This window comes from Phoenix dactylifera, chromosome 6 (assembly GCF_009389715.1).
Source record: "Phoenix dactylifera cultivar Barhee BC4 chromosome 6, palm_55x_up_171113_PBpolish2nd_filt_p, whole genome shotgun sequence".
Taxonomy (NCBI): Eukaryota; Viridiplantae; Streptophyta; class Magnoliopsida; order Arecales; family Arecaceae; genus Phoenix; species Phoenix dactylifera.
The window spans coordinates 7,753,414-7,777,849 of record NC_052397.1 but is presented as its reverse complement, the minus strand read 5'-3'; the positions used below and the strand labels follow the sequence as shown (position 1 = coordinate 7,777,849).

Below are 24,436 nucleotides of genomic sequence, written 5' to 3'. Positions count from 1 at the left end.
TGGATGAGGGGGAGCAAATAGCTTGGTCTTTTAGTTGTCCCTCTTCTTCTGGACTCTTTTCATGCGATAGAAGTAAATAACCGTGGTCTTATCACTAAGAATGCAATGGGTACGGAGATAGATCATTCACAAGCTTTACGACCAGACACATGAATAGTTGGGATACGTCGGGAAAGAGGAGAGACAGTGAAGGAGACAAGGGCAAGGATGCAACCTCTGCTTTAGGTTGCATGCAGGCAAGAAAAAGGGAAGGCACAAGGCTGAAGGAGTTCAAAGGCCTAACATTAACATTTTCTCTGGTCTGGTCAATATAGGGTTCAAATCTTCAAGGTGACCATTTGTCTGGGGCACACTGGCTAGATGCTTTTGACCCCTTTTTGTCGGCCCGCCATGATACATGATCCAACAAAGACTGGACTTGGGTCCACCACTTGACTCATGCATCAGTTACTATACCTCTACTTGGAAGTCCTTCCACTGCTCCATAAATTAAGGTCATTTCTGTTATAGCAGAAGGTAATGGACATTTGATATGGTACACACACTGCCACAAATTAAAATGATTATCAGTCACGTTTTTAAACATCGCTATAAGTATGAAAAAAAAATCTCACAAATATTTTTTTCAGCATTTTTTACAGTATTTACAATAAAGTGTATATATAAAAAATATTTATTTGAAGGTAGCGACATTGATACTGTAATGCAGCAAAAAAAAAAAGAAAAAAAAGTAATGGCATAAAACAAGAAATATCATAAACGATTTGCTACTGAAAGTCCTGTTTGTTGTAGTGATGAGAGGATGGGCAAGTGTCAATTGGAAGAGACTTTCCCAACCCAGTCTTAATTTGGCTCTGCCGGGGAGTCTTTAAAACTCTTCTCAGAAGACTTGTGGTTGATCAACATCAAGGTAATCTGAGATACTGGTAGATGAAGGGCCAATTACTTAAAAGGACTTGTTTGGTTACAACCTACCTGAGCAAGAATTGCGTCTTATTTTGATAAGTCATACTAAGAATCTCCTGCTCGGTCATCCAAGAAGTTATTCCTGTCAGGTGGCATGAGGGGATTGATGTGATTCATGGCAATGGATGCAATACATGAGAGGTGGTTGAATCATGAGTTGCCACACTAACATCTTGTGGACCTCCCATCACCATCCCTTTATCCTTCAAGTTGCGTTAAGTCTAAGGGCTCTTCGATCATCATACACTATTTATAATTCTTTTTTTTTCTCTCATATCCTTTACTTTTCTATATATGGACTTATTCAGTGCCTGGTCCAGAGACCCCAAGGTTCTTATACATTCACATCCGCCTGGAGGCAGACTCATTTCATGGATAGGTACGATATGAATCAAAATTTAAACCCAAATTCATCATGGCTTCGATTGCGATTCGGATGGAACCTGGACCTAACTTGACCCAAAGCAGCCCTAGTAACTGGTTACTGTAACCGGAATTGGGATGTTTGAACCCAACTAGTTCATAAAATAGTTATTAAGGTGTAACTGAAGACTTCCTATTACAGCTTTGAAGAGGAAGATGGTGGTGCCAATTCTTCAACTCTTGTCAAGTTTATAGGAGGAAAAGCCCCCTGGTCACCAAGGCAAGAGGGGTTAGCACTCATTATTTCACTTACGGGGCGCTTTCAGAAAATTCAGTTATATGATCAAAATAAACTTGTTAGAAACCGTATCAAAGAATTCACCAAATTACGGCAACTCAGCTCTGTTATGTTACACCAGTTCGGTCATTTGGCAGCACCCGTTGATCCCATAACAGGAGCGAAAGATCCATTGATGATACGAAAGCCTACCTCGCGATAAAAAACTAAATTCCCAAATGGGAATACAGTGTGAGAACGGATGAACTTGCAACTAATACCAGTTATTGGTCACCAATAGACCCTAAAGATGCCATATGTCTGCGGACATATAACGAGTTTAATGACCAAATTCCCAACTGATATGACCAAAAGAGATAAACTCATTTTTAACATAGTAATTCATTATTTCCTGATGAAGAAACTAGCAACAAGTTACTAAAATGAATATAAAGACTATAGTATCATCTAATTCATAATCATATATCAGCCAACGTCCTGATATTTATCAAATGATAGAGATCGGGAAGAACAGTTAGATATTGTATATATCACACTAATGACGGATTGATATCTTATCAACCAATTAATTTCTCAAAATCTTTCAATTTGTACTGATCAGAGCTTGGTAAGTATGAGAGAAGAAATATCAAGGTCAATATCCAATCAAATTTGGCAACAAAGAGATAATTTAGAATTTTTTTTAAAAAAAAGACAGGGTTCGATGTCTTCTCCCTATTTTATTGATTATGCAAGAAAATTAAGATACAAATATAGGATATGCTGCATGATAACCTACCCACATTTAACGATTCTTTTTCTTTTTATAAATTTTCTCAGTTAAAACAGAAGAAGATAATTGACTTCCCCACCTTTTGCCAGTGACCAAATAAAGCCACAATCTTTAACTACAATAAGGTAGCAGCGATGAACATCTATTCTGAAAGTTTATGCTTCACCTGTTGGTTGTCTGCAGTAAAATATCTAACAACCAGCCTTTTTCATGCCATCTCATGCTAACTGGTTAAGGGTTAGTCTGCATGTTTATTATGCAGTCAAGCGTTATTATGTCATGCACTTAGGTCAGAAAAAAAAATTCCTAGAAGTTTGTTTAAATAGTCTCACAAATTTTCTGCTGTTTCCAAGAAAATCCTCTTCTGTCTGGTTTTGGGGTGCTTATTTTAAACTATGCTGGATTCCAGCTATCAAGTAGATTACATGGAAAAGGTGGAAATGAGAACAAAGGATACAACAAGTATAATAATGGCGGATCTGATATGGAGACAACAATAAGACAATTGTGAATCAGAAAGCCAAGACATTGGTTAGAGGGAAATTTGTCGTTAGCACAATATACTAGTTAAGACTGGAGGCACTGGTACCGCTCGCGAATCATCACTGAAATAACCCTTTTGGCTGGGCATTGGCAATGACAGGATCTACAGGAGGAGGATCTGCTGTTTGTTGGTCCCTTAGCCCTTTCTCTGCCTCGTAGGTCGAACGAGGTGCATAACCTTCTGGACATGGTGGTGGAGGTGCGGCTGGGGGCAGCTGCAAAAAAAAAAAAGAAAAAAAGGAGAAGATAGAAAGAAGAAATGATGAAAAATCAACTCCAGTTTCATTTCTTTCTTTAAGGAATAAAATGCTGGAAGGAAGAAACAACACAGTAAAAGGCAATCTTATGTATCCAAAGTCCAAACAGTTCAAGAATTGGACTTTTACTCTAGGAGGATCTACCTACTCCATCTCTACCAATGTACAACACAAAGGTCACAACTAGCTATCTGTGGGTCAGAGGCCATTCAGCACATCTTTACTAAGAAAAAGAAATTAACGTTACCAAGTTTCATTACAGTGTATAAAAACTCCAAGATTGCATCAAGAGTTTTTACAGAGTTAGTCAAAAAGTACGACTTATGGACCATTCATTGTTCAATTATCATTCATTTTCATGAGAAAATAATATTGGTCCCGCAAACCTGTCTCTGTCAGAAACAAATCATATTCATTCTATAGTTACCAAAACCTCCATCTTTCAATCACTGAAGCCTCTTCCTGTTTCTAAAATTTCATAATGAACCACAGATGCTCAAATCCAGTAACTAGCTATCTGGGATAGAGTTGATTGTTTTCATCAGAGGTGTATATCAGGGAAAAATTAAATAACACGAGGAGACAGGCATGAAGGAGCTGATTCTTTGTACTCTAATTTCGAATTCTGAGTAGAGCCATAGAAGGAGCGAAGATTGGACAGCTGCTCTAGCATGAATGATGCAAGCCACAGGTGCCATATGGATGCTGTTTATGTTTCTCTGTCTTGTGTTAATTCATGAAATACAGGGACATGAAAATTTAAATTCCTGTGCTTGAATTACCTAATGACATTTCCTCCGCAAACTTTGGTGGCACATTGAGCCATAAGGTATTGGCCATCCATTGAGAGCTCCACCAATTCCTTGTAACCACCCATAGTGACTCATTTTACTTCATATGACAAATTACCCATTGAATTTGTAATTTGGATATTTACATATTTAAGAACATTTTACTCATTTTGAAGAGGTCGTGCACTCATCTGGCAGAGACTCAAAGGGCAACGCAACCAAAAATTAAAATCAGTTCTGACCACATTTTTTTCCGTCCTATGCTTAAACACTAAGGCTGTTTTGACGGTTTTGGACAAGTACAGCCAAAAACATATCAAAACTAAAGAATAGTTTATATATGTGTTGTCACATTTATTCAGTCCACAAGATACACTATGTGATCCTACACTATCACAACGAAATATTAATATTCAGAAGGCTAAATATATTCCGTTTCCACTGAAAATCTAGTCCCTTGACTTCCACTTCAGCCAAGTAACTTGACTTTCTAATTTGACAACATCAAATATTTATATAAGATGTCCATTTCTATTTTCTAGTCATATGTCATCTTAGTAAGGGCTCTTTGAAGAACTTGGTTAGGGAAAATTCATGACAGCATATAAACTAAGGCTCTTGTACATGTCAATGTTGGTAGTATTTTTCCAACAGACTCTTTTCACTCAAGTCTGGAAAAGATTGTGAAGAGGTAGAATTTTTCATTTTATTTACATAAGAAAAAAAAATTATTATTTGTCTCTACCACATGTAAAATGTAATGCATGTCATCAAGAGAATGGTTTTATTGAAAACCATGACCGAGTTAGCTCTCATTGCAATGATGCAAGAATATGGCCAACTCATTTTAATTCCTTGATGTCATTGGTCTCCTCTGCAGTCTTGGACTCAGAGCTGGTGTCTTTATTCTCTGCATCTGTTGCAACAGAAATAACATATAAGTATGTTGAAATAATGAATTTGCAAAGCAAATAATAAAATAAGTTTTCCATTCCTTACAGGAAGGAGAAACATGTGCATTACATGTATATATCACACATGCATGATTTTAAAAATATAAAGGTATTGCTGATAGAAAACATAGTTGGAAATTACTTTAATAGTTTATTTTACTCATAGGGAAGTACATTACATGGTCATCGATGAATCCACACAATTACGAATCAAACAACCCTCTTTCCTTTCAGTTTCATGGAAATACAGAAAAATGGTATATTTGTCATTTAACTGCTATCTGTAAATCTTTCTGATACCCCTTTAGAGTTTTTGAGCAATGGTATACACCCTTTGTCATCAAATGGAAAGGAAAAGCCAACTTGTTATTTTAGTACTTTAATCAATGCACTAACGATCGACCAATTTGCTTTTTGGAATATACATTATAAATCAGTTAAAATGTCAAATATTCTTTAGCTAGGGCTGAGAATAGATCGGATGCTAGTATTTCCATATTTTTTTCAACAAATACAAATATGGATATGATATTAAATAGATACCAAAATTAGTATCCACAATTGTTCTAAATGGATACAGATACCAATCTAATATGAAGCACATCCATATCTGTTCTGAACAAATATGTTACAAGTCAGATATTAGTTGTGCCCATATGTTTTTTCTAAACAAGTACACGTATAAGTCAGTATTCAGACATAAATCTGACATTTAGAAATATTCAGTAATGAAAACTAACATTAATTACATAATCATAAAGGATGTGAACAAAATTCACAATCCAAATTGAACGTAGCAAATAAATTATTAAGGGTCTAATACATAGTTATTCAACTTGCACAGAGATAGACCTAGTCAAGGGTCTCAAATATGGATATGATATTAAATAGATACCAAATTAGTATCCACAATTGTTCTAAATGAATACAGATACCAATCTAATATGAAGCACATCCATATGTGTTCTGAACAAGTACATATATAAGTCAGTATTCAGATATAAATCTGATATTTAGAAAAATTCAGTAGTGAAAACTAACATTAATTATATAATCATAAAGGATGTGAACAAAATATATCTGAGATAGACCTAGTCAAGGGTCTCAATAACTGGTTCAACTAGCTATATTAAATATTAAAAATAAAAAATTATTTAAAATAAAAATATACAATATAAAAATATTAAAAATTTTCTACATCAAATACCGCTATGTCTTTTTGATTGAAGCATAAATAAAAAATAATCATGAATTATTTATTATTTGTAGACCTTGTAAGAAAAATTATATAAATGTAGGAATACATAGAAGTTATTAATATTTTTCATTATGTTAACAATAAAGTCCTGAAAATATAATAAAGAATAAAATAAAATATATTGTTTTTCAATTTTTATCAAGGAGAAGAAGATTTATTTTTTTGTAAAATTAATGATTAAAATAAGAATATCACAATATACATCACATGACTATTTAACGACGTGAATAGATTTTGAATAAGTAAAATAAACTACTTATATAAAATAAAACTCAACATTGTTCTGGATTAAAGGTCACTGGTTTGATTCTAGGTTTATTTCGAGGTCTTTCTAGGGGATATGTAGATTTGGATCTAAAAATCTATAAAATCTGAATCTAGATTCGGATCTGAATCTAGTAAGATTTATACGTAGATAACTAAGTCCAGATCCAGACCTGATTGGACACCAAATTTTTTATCCAAAATCTGATTTATACCAAATAAGGAAACGAATAAAAATAACGGCCTAGTGCATAAGGCTCTCACCATTGTGGGGTTTGGAGAGGATCAAATGTATGCAGCCTTACCCATGTGCAAAAAGGTTATTTCCGTATTTCGAACCCATGACCTCTGTCACAATGGAACAACCTTATTGTTGCACCAAGTCTTATACAGATATCGATCGGATTTTATCTGAACCATTAACAGCCTACTTTTGGCTCTTCCATTTGTATGAATAGGGTGAAAGAGTATGCCCATCACTTTATAAGTGTAGTAATATTTTAGTTCACATAAAAACTTTTCTCTCATGCCCATGATAGGCCCTACAAGCTTGTATTCTTGCAACAAACTGTCACGCCCCCGCCTCTGCGAGGCATGTGAGGCACCTAGTGCCCACGTGGGAGCCATATGAGGGGGGAACACGGGGCTCCCCTGCCAGATATTGTCCGGTTCCGGGGCTTCACGCAAGCGTACTTCACCCCTTCCCGGTTTTGTTTTCCATCCAAAACGCGTCTGCAGGATTAGGAGACACCCACCTCATATGCCCAGGCTCTGAAACGAGTCTTTCCGATGTGGGACTATTGGGCCTCACACCCCTCCTTCCCACCATCGGACAAGACTCATTCCAGAGCCTGGGCATATGAGGCGGGTGTCTTCTAATCCTGCAGACGCGTTTTGGGTGAAAAACAAAATCGGAGAGGGGTGAAGGACGCTTGCGTGAAGCCCCGGAACCGGATAATATCTGGCAGGGGAGCTCCGCGGTCCCCCCTCATATGGCTCCCACATGGGCACTGGGTGCCTCACGTGCCCCGCGAAGGCGCGAGCGTGACATTTAGTATCAGAGCCAAGGACGGCTCTTGTCCGATGGTGGGAAGGGTGTGAGGCCCAATAGCCCCACATCAGAAAGACTCGTTCCAGAGCCTGGGCATATGAGGTGGGTATCTTCTAATCCTGCAGACGCGTTTTGGGTGGAAAACAAAACCGAGGAGGGGTGAAGGATGCTTGCGTGAAGCCCCAGAACCGGACAATATCTGGCAGGGGAGCCTCGTGTTCCCCCCTCATATGGCCCCCACGTGGGCACTAGGTGCCTCACGTGCCTCGCAGAGGTGGGAGCGTGACACAAACCCTCCATGACTCAGCAATACATAATGATGCTTAGGTCCAAAAGGAATTAGAAATAAAAAATAGTTAGTATGAAAGCGCAACATCTTCCACATTGACAGCAACATGTACCCAATAAAAGACCATGATGCCCTAACCGCAAGGATACAAGCTTCTTTTTATTACTTGGCAGTTGGCACTATGTCCATCCAAAAGGAATTTGTTAGAAATCTCATGCCTAGCAGACCACTTTCAGCTATTATCTAACACTCTTTGTTAGAAATACAAAGAGAATTGAATATATCTTAAGTCTACAAAATAAGAAACAAATCTTATACCATTATTACCTCATGCACACCAAATCCTACAATACACCCTAAAACATGAGAAAGAAACATAAAACCAAGAAGCACAAAAAGGTATGCGTGACCAGCAATCCAAAAGGATTTGTAATACAATGACAAAAAATACCTAATGCGTCTAACATATCTCAATATCCTATGGTATTATTATGCATCCTCATTTTTGTAATCCACCATTTCTGACATAATTCATCACAAATGACCTAGGACAACCTAAGTTAAGATGCATAATGTCCTAAATTTCCACAATCAGCAATTTCAGAAGCATGTTGAGATCCTTTATGTGGTGGCCAGCTAGACTTACCTTAGCTAGTTGCACCCCTCTTTTCTTGGGAGATGTCCAAGGTTCAAGCCTTGGACATGGTGTCCTCACCGTATTTCTTAAAAAGATACCTTTGTAGTGAACTGTCAACAACAAGGATTCTGTGGCAGCCCTAAAATTAGGGTTTTTAGACGAGTTTAAAGGTAAAGATGGTGGCTGGTCAGCATTGCGATGGAACAAGAAAAGGACAAACAGGCTCAAAAAGAATATGATTAACTGGCTGGAGGCGACTCTCAGACCTGGAATATGGACCAACCAGATTTGCTTGCAATAGATCATTTTGATACGTTGTTGCAAAGACACACACAATCATTGTTTGGTCCCATATCAGGGGGGTGTGTGTGTGTGTGTGTGTTGGCGGGTGGGTGTATTGGGGAAGTCTTGGGTACTTAAGAAAGCCCAAGGACCCCAATTGATATGATTAACTAGCCTTTTTTGTGATGTCTTAGTGAAAACACCCCCAAGTCGTCATAACATGATAAACTTCTACCCTACTTAATGGCAATGCAAGCTCCTAAACATTCCTGAACCCAAACCTAGCCTTTAGAAGATTTGACTCACCTTGATACCTTTTAGATAATTTTCACCCATTTTTAGATGAATTTTCTCTATTGTCTACGCAAATAATGATTCTAGAGCTTTTAATGTTGATCAAAACCTGATCCAAACCTAGATGGAAAAGTTGGAGGGCTCATGTTACATGGATACTAGTCTCACAAAGAGCACATCAAACTATGAAAAAAATCTTAGAATAAGGGTATTTTAATCTTTCTTGAAAGACTAAACAAGAGAAAAATGAAAGTTGTTAAAGAAAATTTGAAAAAAGCCTAAATATGATAGCCCCAAATAGGAATTCCTGGTGCACGGCGATGCATAAAGGCGACGTCAAATAGTTGAGCCAAGGTCCAGTTGGTTACAAGTCATGCATTCATGCACACAAGCCTGCAAGCGCATGCAATGCATGTTAAAATGCATAATGACAGTTTAACGCAGTTTTGTAGAAAATATAAAATTAATTTTGTAAAAAGAAAGCTTAGTAATTCATGGTTTGCAATACCAGACTATACAAGTCTGCACAGGATGTACCGACACATACCGATAGTTAACTGATACTTAGCATGCCCCTTGAACTGAGATTTGGTACCAAGAACCATATAGTAATGACATTATACTGTTAGTATCGTATGGGTACCAAAACCAGTACTACAAACCATGCTTAGTATAAGAAAAAAGGTATAGTAAGGAGTGGAGAAGGGAGGATCTAGAAAGAAACATGGTGTAGCCTTGTGGAGTCAAGCTGGGATATGAAGTTGTAGCCTTGTGGGACAAAGGGCCCATCCAGAATGATACAAGTCGTACAATCTGATGAAAGACAAAGGTCCGCAAAACCGATATCGAAGTGTAATGATATGTTACCAATTCGGTATAATACAATCAATATGGTATTGTACGCACCCCATGATGAAATAGACTTCTAACATTTTTTCTCACTCCCAACCATGGTACTATCTGAAACTGCGCGGTATGAGTCAGTACCAAGCAGTTTTAATCAGTTCTGCTTGGCTTGAACTGATACAAAATCGTTTGGCTCATATACCGAACTGAACCTCAACACCATACTTGTACCATAACAATATGACTCTGTATGGTCGGCACGGGATAGTATGGGCCGATATGACTAACCTTTGAAAGACAATTTACAATTGATGCATGGCCTCTTTCAACCAAAATTACATACATTAAAATTCAAGATCCGCCAAACCAGTACCAAGATCCATACCAGTCAGTAGACAGGTCTGTACGGTACCAGTTCGGTACCATACTGGCACACGGTATGCTTGGGCATGTCGGTTCTGTACTGGCTCGCCCAATTATTTTTTTTTAGTTTTTCAAGTTCAATTAATTGGTAATCAATTTTTTTCAACCTTTTCAATAATTGTAAGGCTAATTTAATTTTTTTGATATTTTTTAATATTTTTGATATTTTTTAATGTTTCTATGATCATAGTTTAACCTAATAATGCATCTTGTTGTTTTAAAATTATATAAAACATAAAATGATTAGTGAGATATTGCATGCTACAATAAGCAACATGAAATATCCTCAAATCAAGTAGTGACATAAAAAATATAAAATAATATAATCAATTATATATATTTAAAGTACAACATACATACTGATATCAAAAATCTAGTCGGATGGCGATGTCTCTCGTAGATATCTGAATTATTAGCATAGTCAAGAGGAACATCAGCCATCCCTCTAACCAAGCGGTGTTGTAGTCTTGTATATTCATCTTATAAGAAACGCGCTCCGAGTTATAAGCACTCTCGGATCTCTTACTAAAGCTCTGGCTCTGAGATGTGTCCTCTGGCTGATAAAACGACTGTGAAGGAGCTCATCCGAATAAGTCGGAAGCAAAATCTAATCCGTAAGATGCTCCGAGCTGCATAGGATAGTAGCCACCGTAAGATGCCTCAGACGCACCAACGCACCATATCATATCCGTACTCGTATGGATCATAAGCTCTCTGGTTGTGGATAATAGGATCCAGTATATGATTCGGAACCTGATACGTTTATGGATCTTACTCTACGTGCAAGGTCATCTGTAGCTGCATCATCTTTCTGAATGATCTCGAAGAGCCCATTTTTTATATGCAATCGTATCCTTGCAGGCTCCACCAAATCATGCACCATGGTCTCTATCCTATGTAGCATGCATAAACTGAGACTCACCAATAAATTGAAGACCACCCTGCGGTTGTCTCATAAATGGTAGTCTCATGTCCTCTACACCTTCCCTAACCAGCAGATCCATGATCACCAGAATTGTTGCTCCTAGTCTCTCAATCTGAGAGAACCGGCTCCTTCACACTCTTTATTAGGGTTGCAGGTGCTTTTTGTTTTTCTTTTTTAATGTGCTGGGTAGCTGTCTTCTTATCCTTCGTGCCACTCGCTATCTGCTTACCCTTCGTGCCACTCGCTGCATACTTATCCTTCATACCCCTCTTTGTCTGGCTATGTTGGGAGGATGTATGTCGTCCTCCTGATCGAGTCGACCGGATAGCGTAGTGGCCTCGTTTAAGCATCACTCGATTATATCTCTGAAAGGATATTTCGGACAAGAAGTCATGTGGTAACCGGCTTCCCTGTGGCTATTATGGCTAATCAAGTAGAAGGATGCATGAAATATTATAAAATCAAGCCTAAATTAAAAATTTTGGCGCGATCTTCTTTTATTTTATAAATTTTGAGCTATTTTTTAAGCCAAAAAATAGAGAAAATGAGATAGGAGAGAGAAAGCACACCTTATTTAGGCTTGGATCGTCCATCAATCATGTTAAATTGGTGTGATTTTGCAAATTGAGGGGAAGGAAAAATCGATTAGGCCTTAAGACTCTAAATGAAGCAGAGAAGGTATTGGAACCTTTTGACAAAAGAAGAAAAGGGAAAGGAGGCCTAGATCCGGTTCGCACCGAGTTCTAATAGAACCAGTCCAGTTCGCACCAAGTTCAAACCGAACCGGACCGGTTCGCACTGAGTTCAAACGAAACCAGCCAATTTCGAACGATTTCGGCCGATTCGCACGGAGTTCAAACAAAACCGACTGGTTCGATCCAGTTCAGGCCTTTTCCTACTAGTTTCAATCAGTTCGGAATCCATTCTAGCCGGTACGGTGTCGGAACTGAATTTAATGGACGAACCGACTCGGTTTCCCACCGGATCAACTCGGTACGGGCCGAACCAGGTGGTTCGATATGGTTCGTCCTATCTTGTTAAAATCCAATTGGCCAAATTTGGGCCCCTATCTTGTCTATGTAAAATAGGTGGTAAGCAATTACAAGAAAAATCATATCACTAATCATCATATATAGCATCCTGATTGGATAGAGATTACACATGTTCTTGTTTTAAATTTATTAGTATGTTGTCTAAATGGAGTCAAGCCTAGTAATTTGACTAACAGAGAAAAGGTCTATTTAGTGTGATCTCTGTTGCCTAATCCAATAAGATAAGTGACCAATACACATCCCTCATTGTGCACAAATTGATATGCATAGAGTGGAGGTACATTACAATCGTATCAACTAGATTGTTGCCCAAATATAATCAATGTAAGATACATTATAATCCAAATTGTGAATCCACATCACTAATCATGAACATTAACATCTAAATCAAAAATAAATGTTTCAAAGATTTTTTTGACTATGCATTTAGTGTTTAACAAATGCAGAAGATTTCCAATAACAAGATGATGATTTGTAAATTAGGGGATGTTAATCAAAACTCATGATACTTAGCATGATCTACACATCTTAAACACATTAGCAAAAAAAGCCTATTCGAATAGTTAGAATCCATAACTAAATAAAACCATTTGTTCTTATTCTAAAAGCTTACTCGTTTTGTAACTTTCAGTTCATAGTTAATGAACCTTCTAAACCTTCAAAAACATTTACCTTTTGCCTGTGAAGCATTAAAGATGTTAAAAATCATATAATAACACAAGTACTAAAATTTAGATTGCCAATAATATATTTGAAGAGTCCTAGCTTACTTGAAAACAAGTCATAAAAGAAATTATAAAGGAGCTTCTTTGGCCAAGTCCTCTCTCTCTATCACACACATTAAAACAAACATTCACCTCTATTATTCCTCATCTCATGAGTGCTATGTATATTTCACTTTTGTAAACCTTATCATTCCTCTTATTTTCAGCATTTTGTGACCTGAATTTCTTTTATAAGACTATCAAGGAGAATCCCCAACAGTAGACTGCATTTAGCAAATTGTTCTTTCGAAAATACCTCCTCTAAAACCCTAAAGTAGAAATTTCTTCACCTTTCAATAATTGTCAAAAAAATGTTCCGACCCTGTTTTCTGTAACAAAATAGCAGGGTGATTTCTTCAGTCAAACTATTTCTAAACCCTTCCTTTGGTCAACTATGCTGTCATAAGCCACCCTCAAATGGTCTTGCATGTACAGACTAGTCAGAATGCTATTAGCATCTAAATTTCATTTCGAGTGGGCTATGAATGTAAATTCACATTAGTACAACCAGGTACTTGATGGGGAAATGAAATTGATATAAAATTAATATAATCAACAAATGGAATAACGAAATACGATCCCAAGTTATTCAATGAGTATCAGGACAAGTATATAGGTTTTATGATCATATACCATATCCAAGCTTCTCCAACCTTGAGGTTGCTATATTGAAAGCCTTTGATATATCATAAAGAGCCCTGCCCTGCAATAAATCAAGTGGGATAATAGTTTAAGAGAAATATTTTCAGGAGTGACTACAGATTGATGTTTAAAATAATAAAGTTTGGAAGACATAGTAACACTCCCCTAACTGAAGTTATCGATTTCAAACATCCAGTGATTCAATAGATTTTGAGCTTGTAATTACCAAATAGTCACAAAAATATGAAGCCATGAAAAAATCACATGCAATTAGTAACACTAATACCAGTCATTTCACCTTCTATTATTACCATGCAGGGATCCTATTCCACGTTCTTACATATCCTCGGATGAAAATCCTCTTACACGTTTTTTTAATGGTATGTACCAGAAAGGGAGAGAGGGAGAGGAGAGGGAAAGAGCCCAGTAGCTGCTGACGTTATATATTCAAATAATAGTACTAGTTAATGGGCAATGTAATACTACATTTGACAAAATGTGTAAACGAACCAAACATGAGGGTGCTGGGGTGTGCTTTAGCTCAGCCGGTCATCCTACATGGTCAGCTTGAGCTTGGCTTGAGCTCAAGTCAAGCTGGGAACAGCCAGCACGAGCTTGGCTCATTCAAATTCCAATCCAGTTCGAGCTCTGCTTGTTGGCTTGAGAAGGATGGATGAACAAGAAACAAACTTACATAGAGAAGTAAAAAAGAACTTGGATTTCAATCACTATCCTCTTATCTACATTGTCTTCTAAGTGTTCCTCTTTCGAGTCCTCCATCCACAATTGTAATCTTTAAGAAGATGTCTACTTGGAGGATCATATTTTGTTGTGATGAAAGAACATGCCTCTTTTCCAAGCTTTGCTACTCACAGTCCTAATAGAAAGAAGAGGAACGGTAGATGAGGCATAGGCAGGTTGAGGGAGAAGAAACGCATGGAGGTGGGTTTTCATTGCCGCCATGGAGATGAAAAAACGGGTGGAGGACAAGGGCAACAAGAATTGGATTTCCTTTTTTTATGAGCCATTAGATCAAATCTTGATCCAACAGCAACAAAGTTAAAACCCCACTCTTAGTTAAACAATATAAATCTCAAGGCCACTTTTAGAAGAGGTATACAACTCCATAATCCATACTACTCAGCGATATGAATATTCCCTTCATTTTCAAAATATAAATTAATAAGTTCATTTTAAGTAGAGAATCAAACCAAGTGCACCTCCTGATATGGGGAGTGTACTTATGAAAGTACATTAAAATTAAAAGTATCTCAAAATAAGTCAAAATCCTACATACTACCTCTCAACACTAGTTGGTATATAATGTTATATATTGAATTGTTTTTCAACAATATAATATTATTTACTCATTTTTATTTATATTTGAGCTCTATCGAGCTGAACATGAGCAAGGAAGATAGGCCTAGCTCATGTTCAGCTTGTTTATTTTTCGAACTCAAAATCTTGGCTCACATTCGTCTTAGATAATTATCGAGCGAGCTGATATTGATCCAAATTTCGAGCTAAACATAAGCTGCTGGCAAAAAGCTCGTTCATTTGATAGCCCTACCTTAGACAACACATACTACACCCACTAACTAGAACACGTGCCTCAAATGAGCCAAAAATGCCGTGATTTATATTACAGTTGCATGTCATTAATAGGATGCCAGGGAGCGTGTTGTTATGTGTGGATTTGTTAAGCATCCCTCCATTCAAAATGAGGACACATTTTCATATTATGTCTCAAAGCTAGAATAAGAATGCAGGGCTATGTCACTGCATATTACCAATCCCAATATCTACTAGATGTACCAATTCCAATAACTACAACAACATGCTTATGTAAGTGCTTTTGGCAATCTAATTGCTTATGCATGGACTAAAATATAGGCTGGATTGGACAGTTTATGAAGTCAAAAGTCCATGTCGTTATATGTTGATTTGTCAAGCACAATTAGTCAAAATTTGTGAGACCATGAATCCAGAAGGTGAGCATACTATAACAAATACAGTATCAAGATTCAAGACTAAAAACTTCAATCTCAAGGTACCCACTACAGCAGAATACTACCACTTCTACTCCATTGCTTTCCATAATTAAGTAACCACATTATCAAGGACACTACTAATCTACACCTCTAACTTCAAAAGCTTTACATGGTAATAAAATTAAGGACATAATCAGGGACACCCACATTGCATTTGGACATGCTAATTAAAAGAAATTGCATGAATTAGAGCCTCTTCAAACTAGAAATATTTAACTTAAAAGATTCTTTTAAAATTGGGCCTGTCTTGCCATCCACCCCAAATTTTTCTCTCATTTCAAGCTTCCATTAACCATAGGTACCCAAACATAGGTCCCATAACTTAGAAACCAGGGTTCAAGGTATACGGAACCAACAAAACTGATGTACCAGTGGAGTTCGGTACCGGAACGTTCTGGTACCGAACCAGTTCAAGAAAAAGAAAAAAAAACCGCCCAGACGCGCGCGCATCTGCGTTAAGCTACAGAGTGGCATTTAGCATTAAAAGCCCACGTGGGCTGGCAATTCCACCGCGTGGAATGCATGCGGGAACGCGCCGCACCCGTCCCCCCACGCGCGGGTGCGCTCCCCGCGGCCTCTCTCTCTTTTTTCTTTTTTTTTCTTCTTTTCTTCTTTCCGAGCTTCTCCTCTCTTCTTCCCCTCTCTCCTTCTCTCTTCTCCTCTCTTTCCCCCTTCTCCCACGAGCAATGGAGATCTTCTTCCCCGCGAGGTGCTCGAGAGGAAGAAACAGGCCCGATAGCGTAAGAGAAATCTTCTTCCCCTCTCTTCTCCTCTCTTCTCCTCTCTTCCCTCCTTCTTCCCCGCAAGTACCGGTGCAGTTCGCACCGCTACCAGGCTTGTACCGGTGCGAACTGCACCGGTTCACACAAGTACGGGCAAGGAACCGTTCGGTTTCGAAACCGAATTCCATGGTTGTACCGTACCGGTGGAAGTTGGTACCGGTACGGTACAGGCTAAACCGGTCGGTTCCAACCGACTCAACGGACCTTGACAGGGTTGGCGAAACCATCCTGAACCGAATGGTTACAGCCGTTCTCAGCCGTCTCGGCGGCTTGACCGGCACGATTCCGACAACATAAATGAAATCTGTTGCAAGGGAGAGAAGGAGAAGGAAAGAGAGAAAGAGAGAGCGAGCGGGGGAGGGAGCGAGAGCGAGCGGGGGAGGGAGCGAGAGGGAGAGGGAGAGGAAGAAAGAGAGAGCAAGGTGTATGCCGGCCAGCAAGCCGGGCGGACGACGCTCCTCCAGGCTCTTATGCCAAAAAACAGGGCGAGTCTCCTGTTTCGTTCGAAACAGGAGTCAGGCCCTTTTTTTTATTTTGCAAATCGCTTACCGACTTCACTTAAAAATCACAAAATAAAAAAAGGGCCTGACTCCTATTTCGAACGAAATAGGAGACTCGCCCTGTTTTCCGGCCGTAGAGATTTTCTCTGCCTCCTTCCCGGGTCACCAACCTTTGACGGCCCTTCTCCGGCCTCCCTCTCCCCCTTCTCTCTCTCTTTTTCTCTCTCTCCTGCCTCCTCCACTGTGTCGATACGGGCCTGGCACGGCGCTGGCCCGTATCGACTCGTCCTGTCGGACAACCGAAACGGCGCCCGGTACCGATTCCGTCGTCCTTGTTAGAAACACTAACACAAATTATCCTCCAACGCCAACATAATAACTAAATAAGTAGATAAATGAACAATAATAAATAAGAGAAATTATAGAGCCCAAAAGACCTTTTATGTCGAATTGTCATATATATTTTTGTGTGGGTCAAATTCTTTAAATTCTTTGAACCCATAAGAAATACATTAAAAGCTCATTGATATAATTAGCCACAACTATCAGAATATCAAAATAGGGCAAAGAAGGCCAATTCTAAGAGTGCATGAAGTTGCTTCCTTTTAAATTCCTTCAACCCATAGGAAAAACCTCAGAAGCTCCTCATCCTAAATATAATTAGTTATCATTATCATAATATTAAACTAGATAAACAAGGCCAAAATTGATGGTTTGCAAAGTTCCTTTCCTTTAAATTCTTTGAGCCCATTGGGAAATACCTTCAAAGCTCCTCAATATAATTAGCTCACCATCAGAATATTAAAATAGGGAATAATCCAGACAGTTGACAAAGTTGTTCTAATTGAATTCTTGCTCTCATGGAAGCATATGATCTTCTCCAAACCACTGAACTTTTCTTCAGATATTTGATTTTGTCCATATGAGCGGCTGGCCAAAGTAAGAGGACACTAGCCTCTCCACCGTACTACAAAGCTAATTGGACTAATATGAATAAAGCCTTGTCCTTGTCCGTCACCCTTGCTCCTACTTGGTCATGTTTTATCAACGAACTGTTTGTCTCAAAATGTTATCCAATCATTAAAAAAAGAAACAGACCAACCTTCTTGTTGAAGAAAAGCCAACACATAAAAACCAAGCATTTACAAATTGATCAATGCCAGACTGTTGTTCTCATCATGATATTTACAACTGCTATAGTGTTCCTATTGACAAGTTAAGACGCCTTACTACCGAGCACCTTCACCTCCAAAAACAAGAAGATTAAGAAATAAGGACAACCTTGGAAAATGAATCAGAATGAGTCAGGGAATTGAATGAAAATTAATTTAAAAAAAATTAAAATACCGTATAATTGAATTCTCCTGCACGTGTGATAAACTTATCTGGTAAGAAAAGCGCATGATTAAGGCCTTGCTGGGCCAGTGCATGGTTTGTGCAATCATGTGTTATGTGTTTTTTCCTGTTTAATGAGCTGGGCCCTCAAATAAAGAAAGTATGGATCTTTTCCAAGTTTTGTTTCCAGTCTATTATGCCAATTGTTCTCACCTTCTTCAACCTTTTCTCGAATGAAGTGATAGTTTAGTTCAATAGGTTTTGTTCTTGCGTGAAAAACCGGATTAGACGAGAGTTTCATGGCACTTTGATTATCGCAATCTCATTTTGATGGTCCAACAATCATTCCCATTTTTTTTAGGATATGCCTTTACCATGTTAATCGAAGACTGGTAACCAACCCTAATCTGTTAATCACTTAGCCGAGACCGGATCCGTGGACTGAGCTGCTTACCGTTGACTGCTTCCAATACAATAAGTGAGATAGATGAGCAGACCTGTAATGCAAGAGAAGTCTTTCCCACGGAACGGTGGAATTACGATAGGTAGAGTGCCTCACCTAATTACATGGATGTCAAAGAAGGGGAAATAGGAATGAACCCGATTTTCTTCATCGTTTTTGGACCCCTTAATGTCTTAATGTCGAACAGTCTCTCCAGATGTCTGCTTCCTTTAGACCGTACAACTGGTCGACTACTTCACCGACATCCCTTAATAGAGGACAGATCTGCTTCCCTAGGCGGGGGCACCCCGGCTCTATGAATAGCTCCTGATCTTGGTCATAAAGGGAAATTGTAGGACATAAGCAACCCTAATCCATCTTCTCAACTTCTTTATAAAACTAGAACTCCTAAGCGCATGATTACAAACTTTTCTTAGTCAGCATTAAATACAACACTAAGTTTATTTATTAGACCCTGCAGTGGCAGGAGCCTCATGCACTAGGATGCTCTTTTTTATACATGCATCATGAATAATAAAAGCACTATTCAAAGTCTAACACCCATTAACATCTAACACAGAATCATTCAGTCCTCTATTGATGCTAATAGAAATAATACCATGGGGTTTCTTAATGATCTTATCAATAAAGATTTCATTTTGGGACTAAAATGCAATTTCTGCAACCGCAAGAGTGAAGAGGAAAATAAAGGGGACTGCCTAATTCCTGTCTTAAGAACTATAACAAAAGCAGATACGGAATCAGTGATTTAAATAAACCATCAAGTATGTGACAAGCATCCCCTAATTAACCTTCTCCAGTTGTCTATAAAACTAGAAATCCATATTGACATTATGTGGCCTTCTCCAATTTCATCTTAATTGGTTCCTTTTCATTTATGTGTCACAAATCTACGACATCATGAATAATAACAGAGTAGTATTAATAGTTTGATACCCTAGCATAATAGTACCTGGCTTCTGCAATAAGGATGATATCCAAATGATGTAATATGCTTTTCGAGGAACATGGCAAAGTTTTTATGAGAAACACAAGAGCGATGATATCCAAATGATGTAATATGGTTTTTGAGGAACACAGCAAAGTTTTTATGAGAAACACAAGAGCCGTTCTCACTTTTGTTTCGCAGAAAGGGTATGTGGTAGAGATTAACAATTTAATAACATTTTCTTATGAGCATTACAAGATCATGAAGAAAATATTGAAGTTTGGCACTATTGATTTTGGAGTCGGAGCATCCTAATCAAAGACATATTCATTATTGGCAATTTATTTACAGTAATATATGAATAAATGCTTGATACAGGAGATCACAAGGATAGCATGTAAGCTTAACTTAGAAAATCTCATGATAAGGCTAGTTTGAGTGTTATGCAGTATGTTTAGAGATGACGGTTCTCTCAAATACTAGTAACATAATTCAACGAAGACTTGTAACATAAATGCTTGCTTTCGCGCTGGTGAAAAAGTCTCTGAAAGGTTAGTTTTAAGTTGACAAAGGTTTGAGTGAAGGAGAATTCTTTCTCCTCTTCATTTAAATGTGAAATGTGTGGAAAAGGTACTGATGGCATTCTTGCTGGAGTTTGAGTCCACAAAGATGTGGAGGGCATTCTTTTGTTCTTTCGTCAATCCTGAAAAGCTATTCAGTTTCATCAACTGATAAGTTTACATTAAGTGAATCTCAGGCTTGAAATTGAATTTTTTTTTATGAACACTATTGTTATTCTTGCAGACGAGGATAGACTTTGCGGGCATCAAGTTTTATGGTTTCTCATTAAGGAGCCTCCTAATCAGAATGGATTCAAATATGGTTCCTCCCAATAGATATTGTTATAACCAGGTTGGATTCAAATCTAAAATAATTAGATAGTAAACACAAATCACTAAATCAGTTAAGGTCTAAAACCCTCTGGATATCGACATATTATCGAAATCAGAAAATACATAAAAAGTCAATCAACATATCATCAATCTCCACAAGGAAAAAAGACACCTATCAATGCTACTGGATTGCATCCATGATGCAAGTTATGCACATGTCGTTCCTGATAATCCATTCCCTCCATAAGGACATCGCTATATTGAAGATGTTGACTGGTTTCACAGATACAAAGGCATCAATAAATCCTAAAATGCATTTTTGTTTAAGCATCATATCAACTTATTTTTTTAACTTATCAACAGACCAGGGTAACAGTCTCCATTTTGGAAAGAAGCAAAATGGGTGATTGAGCAAAATGGGCATCAATAATAACGCAAGTTACATCATAATGACACCTAAAGGGAAATCAAATTGTAGCAAAGCACTAATTTATATGTCAAAGAAGGAATCGCCGTAGGCCTTTTAATCAAAACTCTGAATCCAAACCCCGGCCTCTAGCAAAATGGGCGATTGAGGAAGCTCAACAATCTCTAGCAGCTTGAACTAAAAGAGTAATGATATATGTTTTAACTTCTCAGTTTTACTTGCATGTTCAAAATAAATGTTATAAACTATTGTACATCTTGAAATTGCTTTAAAAAATTTATGTGCCTTAAGGCACATTACATTGCTAATTCATTGAATAGTATGAAAATCTAATAAGATAAACAAAGTCAAAGAATGATAAACTGACTTTACCAAGTCTATCAATTGTGCAATTGGCTAGATCCATCACCTACACCGCTTGACAACTGTCTCCACAGTATGTAATTTTGAATGGAAGTTTATGGTTTGGCAAATACTTGAGAGATCCAAAAAGTGTGTGTTACTCTTGTTCTTCACCATGACACAGGTTACAAAATAAATATACTTGAATAGCTCTTTAGAGTAAGGCACAGTGAAACATGGTCAATTTCCATAGCCCACAAAATGTCAAATTTTCTTGTGACAGCTAGTTTTTACAAGATAAAGAATGAAAACGTCCATTGGAACAACTAATACAGTTATAGTAGGTGAGCACAAAATGACAACAATTATCACAAAAGGCTCTGAAGGCCAGTTCCCAAAACTCAGAGTCTGCCGTTGCCTGTAATGTGTATCTGAAAGGGAAACCTGGCTTCAAGTGCAAATGCCACTACAGCAGATTTCCCATCCAATTGTGCTGGAAGAATTTAAAGTTTAGATGTGAATTCTGTAATTAATTGTTGACTGCATCATTCTAGGCTGATTATGATTGATATTGATGCAGTTTACTCACACAAATCCCGCAAGCAATTGGTTCAGATACTCATTATCATTGCCATTATTCTCTATTACAAAGTTCATATGTTTCCTCTTAAATGATACTCGCATTACAGTAAAACAGTACAGCAAACACAATTTTATCAAATTTCGTACCAAATCCTAGCCCACACCAAATTAACAACAAACAAATGAAGGATAAAAATATGTCAGAGTTCGCCATTAAACACCAAAAATGTAAAAATGATATTTTTTTTACATAAACAAAGCTAAAAATTCAAATCAGAATACTTATTTCGCCAATCATCAATTATCCCCCAATAAGCAGCAAAATCCTCATTTGCACAATCCAAAAGTACAAGAAAAGAAACTCACCATTCGGGCAGCAAAGATGTTGCAGAGCTGCGGCGCCTGGTAGATGGAACCATCGAGGATGGAATAAGTGAGCATTGGGCTGACCTTCTCCGGCCCATCCCTCTCTGCTTCCGAATCACAAACAGAATGCAGCGCCATCACCTCGCTCAGCATGTACTCAAGACCCGTCATCTTCCTAAAAATCACCCGCAAAAAAGAACCAAAAACCCACATATCGAACTCATTGAGAGAAGACGGACAAAAAGAAACAGAAAGAAAGAGAAACGGATGGTGGGGTTTTGAGGGAAAGGATGGACGAGAGGTAGGAGAGGTCGAGGGGGTGGATGGAGCGGGAGCGTAGCTGCTCATTGTTGCAGGACCAGTCGTAGAAAGCGGAGAGCGCAATGTAGTCGAAGACGGGGCTGCGATCGAGCGGGTAGATGTTGAGCCACAGCTGGTCCCGGAAGCAGATCCCGGTCATGTCCGTCCCCGCTGGCGGAGGCATCCGCGGTTGATTCCACTCGCCCCCCACCGACATCGCCACCGCCGGTAGGAGCGGTGTCGCCGCCATCGGCCGGTAGGATTCACAATCGTGAAACATCTTTTCTCAGAGAATTCTTAGTTTAAGGTTGCCCTTTACAAGATTCATCCCTAACAGAGGAACTAAAAACAAAAAAAACAAAACAAAACCTTTCTTCGATAAGAATCACAAAAATTCTTCTCAGAAAAAATAAAAAAGAAATTGTAATATGAAATATATCAGGTCCGTGTTTCTGCGATTAGGGAGAACATGGCGCAAGACCACGGCAGTTTTCACTTGAGCTACTTTGGATTGAGTGGGGTATTTAAGAAAATAAAATATATATATATATATATATATATATATATATATATATATATATATATATATATATATATATATATATATTGATGACATGCTGGTCGCTCCAGGTGCTCAGGCGCGGGAGGTGGAGCTTGCGAGTTGCGAAGCCGGGCGTGGCTCCCTGGGTTCTCTTCCGTACACTTGGTCCTGAAATTTTTCACTTTTATAATTTAATTTTTTAAATATAATTTATTATTTCTATTATTATATAAAATTAAATTATATTTTTTAAAAATTTATATTTATGATACTTACGCACAATAGTTTGTTATATCCCTTGTGAAAAATTGAATTACTTATACTTATTTTCTTATATCATTTTTTTGGCATAATATGTAATTTTTATTTAAATTTAATAGTTTGATTAATATTTTATTAAATTATAGATTAAAATATTAAATAAAAATAAATTTTAAAGAGGTAATTGTAGATTTTTCCAGTGTAAATATAATTTATTTCTGATCTCAATTGTTTTAATTTACTCTATTAAATATTTTCAAATTAAATTAATCAAATATAATAAAATTAATGCTATTAGTTTTATATTATTTAGATATCTCTTTTTTTCACATTTAATGGCTTTTTATCTTATGTCCCTCTATTATTAGTTTCCTAGTAGCTTCATTTGCTATTAAAATAAGATATTTTTATTCTTTTGCAACCGTAGTTAATTTTAACCTTGAATCGGACAATGACAAAAATAAAAAAAAAAATGATTTAATTAAATAAAAAAACTTTAATATATTTCACTAAAGAATTGATTTGCAAGACCCAAAAACTAGTTCTAGCCTCGAGCATCGGTAGAATCGAGACAGAACATCTTGCAATTTTTTTTAATATATATTTTTTATATAAGATTATTTTGTAAGATGTGACATTTTTTTATTATATTTTATTGAATTGAACCTTCCAAACCCATATTAGCTCTTGGACTGTAGTTTTGAAATTAATAGGCGAACCAGTTGAAAACTGATTACTTTCTCTCTTTTAATAACTAATCACGAGATGTAGGAGAAGTAATAGGAGTTTTATATGCACATAATCTGCATAACACCATTTTTGCGGCTGATGATAATCTTACATCGGCTGCTCAAATAGTTATGATGTGGTTTTATCTGGCAGAGATGGAGGTTCTCAAGAGGATCAAAAATTCTATTCTTAGGATTAAGGATGGCAATAGATCCGGTGCCCATTCCATACTTCAAGAAGAGATGAGGCGGAACGAGTAGAGTCTT

The 24,436-nt window shown here is 37.5% G+C and overlaps 1 protein-coding gene across 1 annotated transcript; it reads right to left on the bottom strand.

Moving 5' to 3' along the window:
* Positions 1-2,749: 2,749 nt before the first annotated feature.
* On the bottom strand, positions 2,750-23,164 carry LOC103697783 (mediator of RNA polymerase II transcription subunit 6-like). The gene is made up of 3 exons (XM_039127359.1): positions 22,340-23,164; positions 13,662-13,731; positions 2,750-4,906 (listed from the first exon to the last, which is right to left on the bottom strand). Exons 1-3 carry the CDS (start codon positions 22,685-22,687, stop codon positions 4,833-4,835), a joined length of 492 nt encoding a protein of 163 aa, XP_038983287.1. The 5' UTR covers positions 22,688-23,164; the 3' UTR covers positions 2,750-4,832.
* Positions 23,165-24,436: the final 1,272 nt, after the last annotated feature.